Raw genomic sequence first — 12,987 nt, 5'->3', positions numbered from 1 at the left:
CCGATGGTCGCAGAGCGGCCCGTCCATCGCCTCCCGCCGACGAGCGCAATATCGCCGAGGTTTGGGAGAAGCGGCCAATCTGCCGTTGCGCGCTCATAATCGCCCTCCACGCCGATAAACAACGGCGCCACGGCCTTAAATTTTAACTGGGATGTAACTCGTCGGCGTCTGGAGGATATCTCGAGCTGGCCCAAAACTGACCCCAAATTGGCCCATAACTCATCTGAAACTAGTCCCAGACTGGCCGACCAGCAAAGTTGCATGCATGGAAGAACATAAAACAATCTAACAATTAAATACGCATAACACCACACATAAAATGGAACAAATTAATACACATTAACATATAACACATAAATATACATTAATCTACCTAAGACAGATCTCTAAAACAAAATTGATGATTTATACAAACATTTAATAATTAAAATTTAGGTCTGAGTTGCGTGGCGAGAGCAATTCCTTGAATCACCATTTAGGAGCCAGGATAAGCTTATGAATGACATTTCAGCAAGTCAGCAATAAGGTCGTGTCAGCCAGCAAGTTTAAGGTGCAGCAGGTCAGATTAACCAGAATGAACATCCCAAAACGATCATATTTGTCTCAACAGTAACTTAACAAGTTACAGGCGACTTAAGAACCAAAAATACTGCCAATAATAGCAAAAACTATCTCATTGAATATAAATTATTTTACTCATACTAACTGGTGGAAAATAAGAGAAATAAATTATTAATAATTAAAACATTGGCAGCACTTTTCAATTCAACATGTGTCCCTTAACATCATCAATTCAATCTGTTTGCCATTGATCGTCGATCTATGCTACTTTGGCACTTCTTGTGACTTGTTCTGAAGAAAAATCGCTCATGCGAATATATTAATCTTTCACTGCAAAACTATTTTAAACATTAGAAAATCATTAACTAAAAATTTTGCAACTCACTCCGATCAGCATGGTTTTAAGTTTTTTTAATTCCTAAGACCTGTATAATATACTGAAATCTGTCATTATAGCGTTACCTAATTTAGCATCTGCTGTAGTATGTTCAGGTTCATGTATATAAATTTCAGCTGCTCTTTTAGCTAGAGCATCATTGAACTATTTTCTGTCTTTTGTTTTTGTATGCTCATTATAATATGTTATGCACCTACAAGCTTTGTCCAATGAATTAAGTCATTTATAGATAGCCTTCATTTTAAGCCTTCTTCCCACCTTGGTACGTGGACCGCAGACTGCAGAAGGAGTAGATGTGTTTGTCTCTGAAAGAACAGTTGAAAACTTGTTCAGGCTGAACATTATAAGGTGATTTATAATGCGCGCCTGGCCGTGGGAATGTTCTCAATATAATGTTAAAATACCACTGCCAGTTTTTTCATTGCGAAGAAATGATATCAACTCATTTAAGTATTCACTAATGTTGGATGATGTTAGATCATGATAGTTTATTTTTCTCATGTAATAAATTGGCTTCTGTATTAGATTATTGGTTAGACACGTTCATTCATTTGCGTTACAGAGATTCAAAGCTAATGTATGAATACTATCAGGTAATATACATATGTATTATTATAAGAAGGCACACGCCAAAAAACAGGTAGCCGTTCATCCGAAAATTTCTTCACAAGTTCAAGCATTATAACCCAATAAAAATATATATTTAGTTGCTTAAATTATTTTTTTTTTGCGTCTAAGATCCTATATATTTGGTCACCCACACCTTGAAGCACTTTTTATTTGTTTTTACTCTAGTATTAAGGCCATCGGGTTTGCCGATGTGCTTTTACGTTATGTATTAAAGGGTCCTTAAGGAATAGGCCAACATTCCTCAAGGATACATCCTTGGGGTCCAAAGGCTCGCCTGAGGTTTCGGATATGTTCATATAACATAGGTTTTTGTATTAAGTTTGCCCTTCTTCTCAAAGTTTTCACCCTTATATATCGTGAGGTCCAAGAAATTCAGCACCTGGTTGCTAATTTCCATGGTGGATTTGATTGGCTCATAGATTTAATTCATCCACTCGAGGAATGAGTGAAATTCATTTTCACTTGTTTCACTTGGGATCAGGATGTCATCGCTGTATATTTTGTACAGAACGAGTCCCGGTATCCTGTCGAGAAAACATAACTACAACGAGTACATAAATATATCCGAGACCTCAGGCGATCCTATAGACCTCAAGGATGTATCCCTAAGGAATGTTTGCATATTCCATAAGTACACTCTTATTCACAACGTAATGGCATGTCGGCAAACCCGACGGCCTTAATACTAGAGTAAAATTAAATAAAAAGTATTTGTAGGTATGGGTGACCAAATATCTTGGATCTTCGACATATTACAACAATATTGAAACAACTAATTATATATTTTCTAATTGGGTTTCAATGCACAAATTTGTGAAGAAAGTTTCGGATGAAGGGCCACCTGTTTCTTTGCGTGTGCCTTCATATAATTTTTTAATCCTCAGGAGCTAACCATTGAATTCCATGCTTCTTGAATAATTCTTTATTTTGGCGAAATTTCAATCATTTGCCGTTTTAATAATAATAATTAAATCCCTTGAATTTACAAAATAATAACACAGTAAAATGAGACTCCATATTCTAGTCAGAAAATAAATGTATTCAACCATTATCTGTCATGTCATGCATAAGCTAAATCCCTTGAGTTGAATCAGAAGTTAAACAATGTTCTTCAAAAAAATTGTGTCCCGTCACACACGCATACGTGCTCCAATTCAACTCAAGCAAAGATGAGAAGCTTAAGGATCGAACGTGCTAATCCACACTATTTAGTGTAACTAGAGACACAAATGTGGCTACGGAGGTGACGTGGTCAGCAACCAAAAGCAGACACACAAGCGTACCTAAAAAATATAACTCGGTGCTCACTGCAGTGAGTGACAGAGAGCGCATTTTCTCGTCGAAGAAAACGTGAAGTCACGGACGGACGGACAGACAAACATGGCGAGCACAAGAGTGCATTAACAAAATGCGCTAAAAAACAGGCATCGTCAGCATCAGGATAAAGGTCCTGTCGCGCTATCGCGTTAACATTGAGGAGTCCATTGGGGCGCTTATAATATAGGCAGGCACGGAAAATTTCCAACCAGCTATGTACCATTCTGCAACTCACTGATTAATTTGAAACGCTTCAGATATCATAAAAAGGCCGAAATTACCATAAACAAGCGCAAACAAGCAACTTAAATTCACATTATTCACTTAAATACATTCACATCAACAATATCGAATCCCCACCAGTCCAAATTAAAATGTGCATAAATAACGGCGCAGTATATATGGCAAGGCAAGTTCTAGAAGCAGACAAAATCATATCATAGAAGACATATCATAGAAGACAAAATCATATCATAGAAGACATAGACAAATCGTAGAAGACAAAATCATATCACAATTATAGATTAGCTTACCGGTGCAAACAGCAGTACAGCAGAACAGTTCTGACTGAAAAAAGGAAGAACGTACAGATGCGCACGTCGTCAAGACTCAGCTATTAGTGAGGCTAAATATCCGGCGCGCGTGATGTAGCATGCAAATTTAGCGAGAAATCACATTTGTAACGAGCTTTCCTTCACAGACCCGATGTAAGACGAAGTGAAAACTGGCATATCTAGAACAGTTGGATATGTATAACAATCATTTTCATTCATTTAATTTCGCGACAAACCTCAAAGAATGAAAATGAGTCAAATATCTATTAGTCAAGCGTAATTAATATCAAATTATCCAATTTTATTTGAAGGATATTATGTGTAAGATCCAGTAGTTCATCCAAACACATGAATGGTATCTTCTATCTGTTTGAACTTTATTATTGTACTATGTCATAATTTGAAAAAAACTTTGTCCTTGTTGATAACACAATAATTGAAGACCTAATTTTATTTTATTGGACGTTCCATAATATAATTTTTGTAAGAAATGTGCAGATCAATTCATTTATAAACAAAGGGATAAATTAGGAACAATGAAGTAATTTTGATTGCTATCATCACCGGAATTGATTGAGCTTGCCATGAAAAACCAGTTCTGCAGCAAGTCTGTTATTCCACGCAAAACTATTGGGTCTGCAAGGTTGAGTCATTACCAGGGGGGTGAGTAAACATCTTTAGGTTAATGCAGGCCTGTGTTAAAGAGATTACCATCAGCATACTGCCAAATCAGTTGAACTATTCGGGACAAGTATGCTGGTGATCTCTACAATTAAGTTTGTCGGCCATCAGTAAAACGGTAACGGTGGCAGATTGAGAGTGCAACTGGTTTGGTCAATTGGGCAGGCAGATTAGAGCAAGTGTGCTGGTATGCGAACTTTCTATACTATTTGTATTTTGCTAATCTCCCGACATCATCACATCAATTACTTTTTACTTGATTTCCATGAGTGCTCGCCAGGGCATTTATTCATGCATAAAATTTACCGTATATTTATGCTCAAACAACTCCGCTCAGTTGTGGTAATACAAATTTCCCTTGTCCCGCAGGTACAAAACTGCGCCGCTGACTTGTACAGCGCATGTTCTGCTGCTGAGGTGATAAGCGTCACGACGAGACTAGCACGTGAGCGAGATCGTGAAATTCCTAATCTTCATCTCAACATAAGCAGTATTCGTTACTCAACCTTAATTATTCAGTTTTATTTACAACCATTCCTCAAATTTGTTCTTACAGGCCGCTTAATCGGGCGTTTCGTGTGGAAGGTTCGATAATGGTAGCTAATACGCGTTAATATTTATATTAGATGATATTTACATATACGAAATTTCACCATGTATAAAATATCTAGTCATGAATTATTCCCCTTTCTATTCTCGTACTTCCACTGGATGGACTTCGCATTCATTGCTCATCATTTCACGACAGCTCCTGCGGTCCTTCACTTGAACGTGACGCCAGCTGTGACCTCCGCCGGCGTGGCTTGGACGGCTCTGCGGGGACAGTTTTTCAACGTGACTCTGGGGGTGAGAACCGGCCGAGAAACTTGCCGTTATTTCAGTTGAGCTGATGTCGGTAATATGTAATATGAAAGCATCGATCAAGAACAAGGACACCAATACCGAATGGACGCCTAGAGATTGAAGACACGTCCTCAGTGACTGATCAATGTTACCTTAAATTAGAAACAACTAAGTCAGCTATGTTTTGATGATAATTTGCTAAAAACCATGACGATTTAAATATAAATCTGGAAAAATGAACNAACACCCCAAAGTCACTGTCAGAAATAGGGACAGACATAACGTTTGTCTGCAAAAGCATTGCCTTTTTGTGGTCTTTCTCGTGAATATCGTCATGGAATGTTTCCAAGATGAATTAAATGTTGACAAGTCTGAGATGCTTGTTCTAAACTTCTTATACGGATACACTTAGGTTATGTACGTATGCGTGGGTGAGGTGTAACGCTGCCGGTTGTTTACATGGTTCCAGGAACGTCCTCATACCGCAAGTTTCAATATTTTATGCCTGTTTTCCTCAGATGACGGGAAGAGCAGGTTGTGCCTCCAATGATGTCGAAAATGTTCAACATTTCCGCAATCTGAGCACGGCTGCATTGCAACTGCCGCTGCTGCAGGCGTACACTGAGTACGAGGTGTGCGTGTACGCATACAACGAGGGAGGAGAGAACCAGAAATGTGAAGTGTTTGAGACTCTGCCTGACAAAGGTGAGCGAGACTGCCTCTCTTTACTGCTATGATTGAGTGTCCATATCCATTACCTCTAAATTCCTCACTAGCTGTCACAAATGAAAATGATGCAGTAATTATTTACTGCATACAAATATTAAATACATTACCTTCTTATCTCTGGAAGTATTTTTTCGACAAAGCAAATAGCAAGAGTAAGCTCAAAATTTCATGACACCTCTTTTAATTCGAACATTCCGTGTTTATCATCAGCTCCTGGGCCTGTGGAGAAATTGACCTCTTCCGCCACGTCCACTTCCATCAGCCTGCGGTGGAGGAAACCTTGTCCTCCCATGGCCGCCATCAGGGGCTACCGCGTCAAGGTGGATACAGTCACTCCCTACGTCCAAGCGTCGGAGTGCAGCGACAGCGCCGCCCACTTCTGCCACACCATCAAGGAACTACAACCTGAACGCACGTACAACATTGAGGTCAGGCTCAGTGTAGAGAACTGCGTACTAGGAATAAGGCGGTACATCATCATTGTGATGCTGCGAGGGGGAGATGGGAGGGTCAATGAAAAGTTCAGAAATTTTTTTACATCTGATCCGAAATCACCAAATACCAATAAGGGCAGTTTCCGTCATTATATTTCAATTGCTCAGGGATTTTGTGGCTGTTTTTTCTGGTGATTATTTTTGTAATTAACTTGATTAGGGGGAAGATATCCATGCTCTCCGAGGATATTCATCTAAATTTACATGTATTTGTAGCATAGGAATTACGCACACCAGCATACTGGCCACAATCTGTGTGCCCAATTGACCGGACTTGTTGCGCTTCCAATGCATCCGAATTTTTAAAATAATTTTCAGAGCAGATGTGCTCATCCATATTGATTAACAAAAACGTATGAAAAATTTCGTAAATTTCATAACACATTTCTTGAAGCTCACAAAGGGCATATTGCAATCGATGTAATCACTCTGACTAGATTTCAAGAATATTAAAGCGAGAAAGATTAGTTAAGAAATTCAGCCTTTCTCTAATGAAAAGACCTTTCGGAAAGCAGCTTTACCGTCAGTTCTAACTCGTAGAACACAAGTACAATCAACTAGTAAACTAAAATTCACATTGCAGGTATCAAAAGCCTAAATTTACAAATGAAAAAAATCATATGAAAAACACAAACAGGCACACCTAACTATTTACAATTTTATGAGGATAGAAAGTTAAAGCTTCATTCACACTTGGTATTTGTTTGACAGTATGCAGGGATTCTAAAATTTACTGGTCAAAAACACCGGTTGAGGATGCCGAAACTCTAAAATCGCAATCGGATATCGGGACGTTGCACTGCTCGTTATGAATCATACAGCTGATTGAGGGGGATGTCCAATCACGTTTCCTGTTCTACAGTATAACCCCTCCCTTTATTCTCCGCCAGCCTATTATGGAAATTGCGTGATATCATGCAGACGTACGCTGATGCGCCCAACCTTAATCAATAAATGTCTTAAAAAACTAGGGAAAATCGCACGAGAAAAGGGATAGGATTTGTATGCTTGAAGAACAAGCCGATTTTTAAATTATACACGAACCGTACTTGTTGAATAACATTTGGAAGGTATTGAGTGACTAAACCTAAGAAGTCCTTTGACATTGTGTCGGTTGCGGAGCCAAAGTTTGGAGATGAACAATAATCTACGGTCCTGTTGTCAGCATTTTCAGAATATTTCTTCGGCTTAAATTTCATAATTTGAGTATACGCCAAGTGTGACGGTAATCAATTTAGCGAAAAGGTACTGTTCCAAAATTGACATTTATATAAAAAGTAGGATGTGAAAACACATAATCTCTGTATGCAAAGCAAAATTTGTTTTAAATGCATAAGCGATCATCATTTTACAAACTACTGCATAATTATTATTATCAAAATAAATTTTAAGTTTCGATCTAGATACATTTCGTTATTCTGTCTGAACCTTCAAAATGATATAACGTGGTTTTTGAGTTCTATAACTTGGTACCAAAGTCCTATCAAATAATTTTTGAGTTGGGCTGACAATTATTGTTCATTCTCACTATCGATTGAAATATGCAGTTAGTAATTGAATTTTATTAGGTTTATGGCGATACAATTCAATCTTATTTTCATCGGAAAGTTTATAAGCTGGCATTCTCCAAATTTATCGTTTGAAAGTAATCCCGACAACGAAACTTTTCCTTGATCATATGGGTTTGAACAAATAATTGACTTGATATAATTTTAAAAATTTAACCTTATTTTAGTAGCAGTTTAATATGAACGTGATGTGCGTTCAAATTAATGCGAGTTTAACTTAGTATGTGTTCAACTTGATGTATGTCCAACTGCAAGAATCCATGATGGATCATCATACTCCCTCTACTTGAATTTCAATTTTTCTTTCTTTAATTTTTTTTTTATTTTTTCGATTTGATAAACATTGCAGCAATATTTTGAAAATAATTCTCCCTAAAAGCTACTTCTTACTTCGTCGCCATTTAATCATTCAATCTGTAAATTACTGGTTCGTTATCTAATATTTTAGAGAGAATAAAAACTGGGGTGTGAAATTAGGCGTGTATCTTTGATAACATACTTCCGGTTTCCGTCTAATGTTATCTCAATCTCAAATCTCTAACTCTCTTACGTTTTCTTACAACGTTTCTCGTCTCAGGGATTAAATTCGTTTAAAATGTTTCACTTTTCTGCTGCAACGAAGCTTCAACAGTAACAATTTTTATTGATTTGCGATAACTATCATAGCAATTACCAACTAAACTTGGCAAAATATCATACCACTTTCTCATATTTGCGTCAACTTGAGTTTTAGTTTAATTCTTGGAAGCAAACCATGTGCACTCCTGAGGTAGTACCATGATCTCACCTTTAGGATGCCAGTGCGAAGATCGTTGCTCTTTACGAATCCACGGGTCCTTAAACGCCAACCGCCAAGCTACGTAAGCCAGAGTGCGCTACGTGCTGCTCGCTAACTGTCGCTCGTCTCCGTGCCCTGATAACTCGGAGAAATCAAAGAGAGGCTCGAAAAGCGAGTATTAGTGTATGCATAAGTGAATGTGGGCCCAGTTCAAAACTGCTGCGCTGAAGTGCTATGAGCTGCAGGCAAGACCGAGTGGTCAGGTCTGCATAGTGCGGCGTCTGAAGATATGCTGGCCGGGTGTTTGGCCAGCGGCCTAGCCTAATGCAGAAAGAGTGACTAAAACATTCTGGAACATGCGGTAGTCACGGTACTGGAGTGCATTAAACTTGGGCGTCTAATTTTTACATCTTGATTTAATCTGTAACAAGTTTCTGAATTGCACAGCAATTTTGTACAGAGTATGTGTTCCATGTGACTATTTAATTCGTGACTTGTACTGGAGATAAATCACTCATGCGAATAAGTAGATTGATCCCTGCAAATTAATTACCTTACCTTTATACCTTAATTATTCCGCTCAGTTGTGATTATACAAAAGTCCCCTGTACCGCAGGTACAGAACTGCGCCACGGACGATGGCCGCGCATGTTCTGCTCCTGAGGCAATAAATGTCACGACGGGACTAGCAGGTGAGAGAAATCTTGAAAATTACTAATCTCCATCTCTAAGTAAGCAATAATCGTTATTAAACCTTCATTATTCATTTTAATTTAAAACCATTCTTCAAATTAGATCTTACACACAGCTTAATCGGACGTTTCGTGAGGACATGTTTGATAAATGGCAGCTAAAGTGTTCGTATCAGGGTAACGAGGCAAAGCATTTTAAGCTGTCAGTGTTGTGGTTGTTGACATTGTTCTGCCAGTTAAACCGCTAACCCGAGGTCAAGGTTGAACCTGAAGCACGAAGGAACCGTGGCTCGGCAGGTGAACGAAACGATGCTCACAAGCTCAATAGATTAGTTCATAAAAATAAAGAAAAGGAGTACGTGGTACCATGAAATCCACTCTAATACGACTATAAAATGATCAAAATTAAGTTTGCTGCACAATATACATATGGCGGTATCCAGCACGCCAGGCCCGAAATAAGCTTTCTTAATAGACGAGCATCGAACCCATCACATGCAGTGGCGTGTGGCAGGCTGTGTCGCGCGCTACATAGAGACCCCTTATACCAACATATATGCGGTCCAATTGAATCCGGTCAACACTCGTGAGACCGAATTAGGAAGTTTATTCCGAAGAACTTTCAAAGATCAAAATGTTCCAAAACTATCTCTCATTAAACATACCTAATCGCATACACTTGGCAAAAACATTCAACATAGTACTCCACTTTTCTAGTAATGAAAAAAACATTTGACCGGTTAAAACTTATACGGACACAGGAACATACGAGCTTCATAGTGTCCCATTAAGAGTAAATCTTAGGACACCAATTTTCGGACCTAATACCTTATTGACATTTTTCGAGGAAAATCTTTTTCTACTATAAATCAGAATTTGCTGTCACACGGCAATTTTCTCCCAGTGAATTTTGTTTTGAAATTTTGCCGTGATATTTTGGCTCATGCGTTCAGTAACTCACAACACTCACAACACGGAGGACGAGCAATGCAGTGCCCGTTGTCGTCCACTGCCAGCGAATGCCTATAAAATATCTAGTCATGAATTATTCCCGTTTCTCTTTTGTCTTCTCGTGAATTTTTCTCGTACTACCACTGGGTGGAATAGGCATTCATTGCTCATTATTGCACGACAGCTCCTGCGGTTCCTCATTTGACCGTGGCGCCTGCTACGACCTCCGCCAGCGTGATTTGGACGGCGCAGCGAGGACAGTTTTTCAACATGACTCTGGAGGTGAGAAACTGGCAATTATTTCTGTTGAAAAGATTTCGATAATTTGAAGGCTCGAATGAAAACATGGACGCCAATACCAAATGTAGGCTCAGAGTTTGAAGACACGTCATGAGTGACTCATAAATGCTGTCTTAAATTAAAAACAACTAACCCAGCTATGTTTTTGATGACAATTAGCCAAAAACCATGACGATGAAAACATAGATATGGATAAATGAACACTCTCTAGTAGGAAATCATCGTGACATTCATGCCGCTTGTCTGCAAAAGCATTGCCTTTTATGCGGTCTTTCTCTATAATATCGCTATGGAATGTTACCAAATGAATAAAATATTGACAAGTCTCATTTCTTAGTTCTAAACATATTGTAGGTATACACGTGGCTGTAAAAGTTACGTACGAATGCGGGGGTGGGGGTATAGAGCTGCTGGTTGTTTATATGGTTCCAGAAACGTCCTCATGCCGCAAGTTTCACTATTTTATGCCTGTTTTCCTCAGATGACGGGAAGAGCAGGTTGTTCCTCCAATGATGTCGAAAATGTTCAACGTTTCCAATCCAGCACGGCTGCATTGCAACTGACGCAGCTGCAGGCGTACACTGAGTACGAGGTGTGCGTGTACGCCTACAACGAGGGAGGAGCAAATAAGAAGTGTGAAGTGTTTGAGACTTTGCAAGACGAAGGTGAGCGAGACTGCCTCTCTTTACTGCTATAATTGAGACTCCATATCCATTAACTCTAAATTCTTCACTCGCAGTCACAAATGAAAACGACGCAGATGTCATTTACTGCATGCAAATCTATTAAATATATTGCCTTCTTATCTCTGGTAGTATTGTTTTTTAAGTAAAGCAAATAGTAAGAGTGTGCTCAAAATTTTGAATTAGAAGACACCTATTCTAATTCAAACATTCCGTGGTTATCGGCAGCTCCTGGGCCTGTGGAGGAGTTGACCTCTTCCACGAAGTCCACTTCCATCAGCCTGCGGTGGAGGAAACCTTGTCCTCCCATGGCCGCCATCAGGGGCTACCGCGTCAAGGTGGCTACAGTCACTCACTACGTCCAAGCGTCGAAGTGCAGCGACAGCGCAGCCCACTTCTGCCACACAATCCCGGGTCTGCAACCTGAACGCACCTACAATATTGAGGTCAGGAACTATATACTAGGAATAAGGCGGCAGGAAAATGGGAGGGGAAATGAACAATACCATAAATCAATTTCAATATGGGATTCTAAATTATACTAGACCAATAAGGGCAGTTTTCTCGTCATATTTCCGCCGCCATGGCTCAAGAAAATGAGATTTTGTGGCAGTTTCTGGCCGCTGCTTGTTTTCGTACGTAGATCTATCAGTAAAGCCAAGTTGTATAGCGGTTCAATTTATGGGAGGTTTTGAAAATGATATAGCCTAAGAGAAAGAGTTCTTGCGCACATGTAGTTCCGCTTCAGCCTTTATAGTGAAACCTCGAGAAGAGAAAGATCTTCATGTTTCCTCTACCAGTATGTTCATATAACTGTATTGCACAGGTATGAGTTGCAACGGAATTACGAATACCAGCATGCTTACTCATACCAGCATGCTTAATGTCCGATTGACCGGAATAGTTGTACTCCCAATCCATGGACGTTTCCCAGCAAAGCAGCATCAATAAACCAGAAAATCCTTTACTTCAAGAAGATAGAAACTTGGGGCGTCATTTGAACTAGGTTTCTGTTTGAAAATATCAGAGTTTCTAAAATTCAGGTTAAAAACGCCGGTTGGGAATTTAAAACTTTAAAATCACCATCGATACTGGCACGTTGCACCGTTCGTCATGAATGTATTGTACAAGTATATTTCCTGTTCTACAAGTCCTCCCTTTATTCTCCGCCAGCCTACTATAAAAATTTTAGGATATCATACCGACGTACTCAGATGTGCACAACTGTTTTGATGAACTAGGAACGAACTCATGAGAACATTGATAGAATTTGTATTCATAAATAACGAGCTGAATTCAGAAATTTTCACAAACAACGCACGTAAATTCAGGTTTGGAAAGTAACTGGCGAATAAAACTTTGAATTTCTTCAACATTGTCTCAGATTTGGGGCCACAATATGAAAATAAACAACCCACATTGGTCCTGTTGTCACACTCATCTTGCTTAAAATTAAATTTCTAGGGATGAGTATAACCCAGGTGTCACGGAAACTACTTGGGGAAAGGCATTGCGCATTTCGTGGTGATGCTAACTTAATTCGAGTGTAAGCAGAGAATTAGTGCACTGGCAAAAGTAGAAAGAAATATCTTGGTCGTTGTCAAAAAATGTAGGTTAATAGTTACAGGCAGTGCGAGTTCCCGTCCCTAGTACATTACGAATTTCGGAACATACCCGCTCCCGCTCATCTGACACAATCATACCGTCTGGCGTGCGCTAGTCATACCGATATTTCCTATAACACAAAAAATTGTACTGCTGCTAGTGTGTATATGTTCAGTATCATTATTTTGCAACGTACTGCTGCAA

At 39.2% G+C, this 12,987-nt stretch overlaps 1 protein-coding gene across 1 annotated transcript; it reads left to right on the top strand.

The window, feature by feature from the left end:
• Nucleotides 1-4,509: 4,509 nt before the first annotated feature.
• LOC108675986 (neural cell adhesion molecule L1.1-like) lies at nt 4,510-11,624 on the top strand (the record flags this gene model as incomplete). Its single annotated transcript, XM_018164031.1, has 8 exons — nt 4,510-4,585; nt 4,889-4,986; nt 5,502-5,688; nt 5,923-6,140; nt 9,169-9,244; nt 10,380-10,477; nt 10,977-11,160; nt 11,407-11,624. Coding segments are annotated over 8 exons (1,155 nt in total), but the record flags the coding sequence as incomplete, so codon positions are not given.
• Between the last annotated feature and the right edge of the window lie 1,363 nt (nt 11,625-12,987).

The sequence above is a fragment of the Hyalella azteca genome, unplaced genomic scaffold, assembly GCF_000764305.2.
Source record: "Hyalella azteca isolate HAZT.00-mixed unplaced genomic scaffold, Hazt_2.0.2 contig7271, whole genome shotgun sequence".
Taxonomy (NCBI): domain Eukaryota; kingdom Metazoa; phylum Arthropoda; class Malacostraca; order Amphipoda; family Hyalellidae; genus Hyalella; species Hyalella azteca.
Note: the sequence above shows the minus strand (reverse complement) of the source record. Positions and strands in the feature narration are given on the sequence as shown.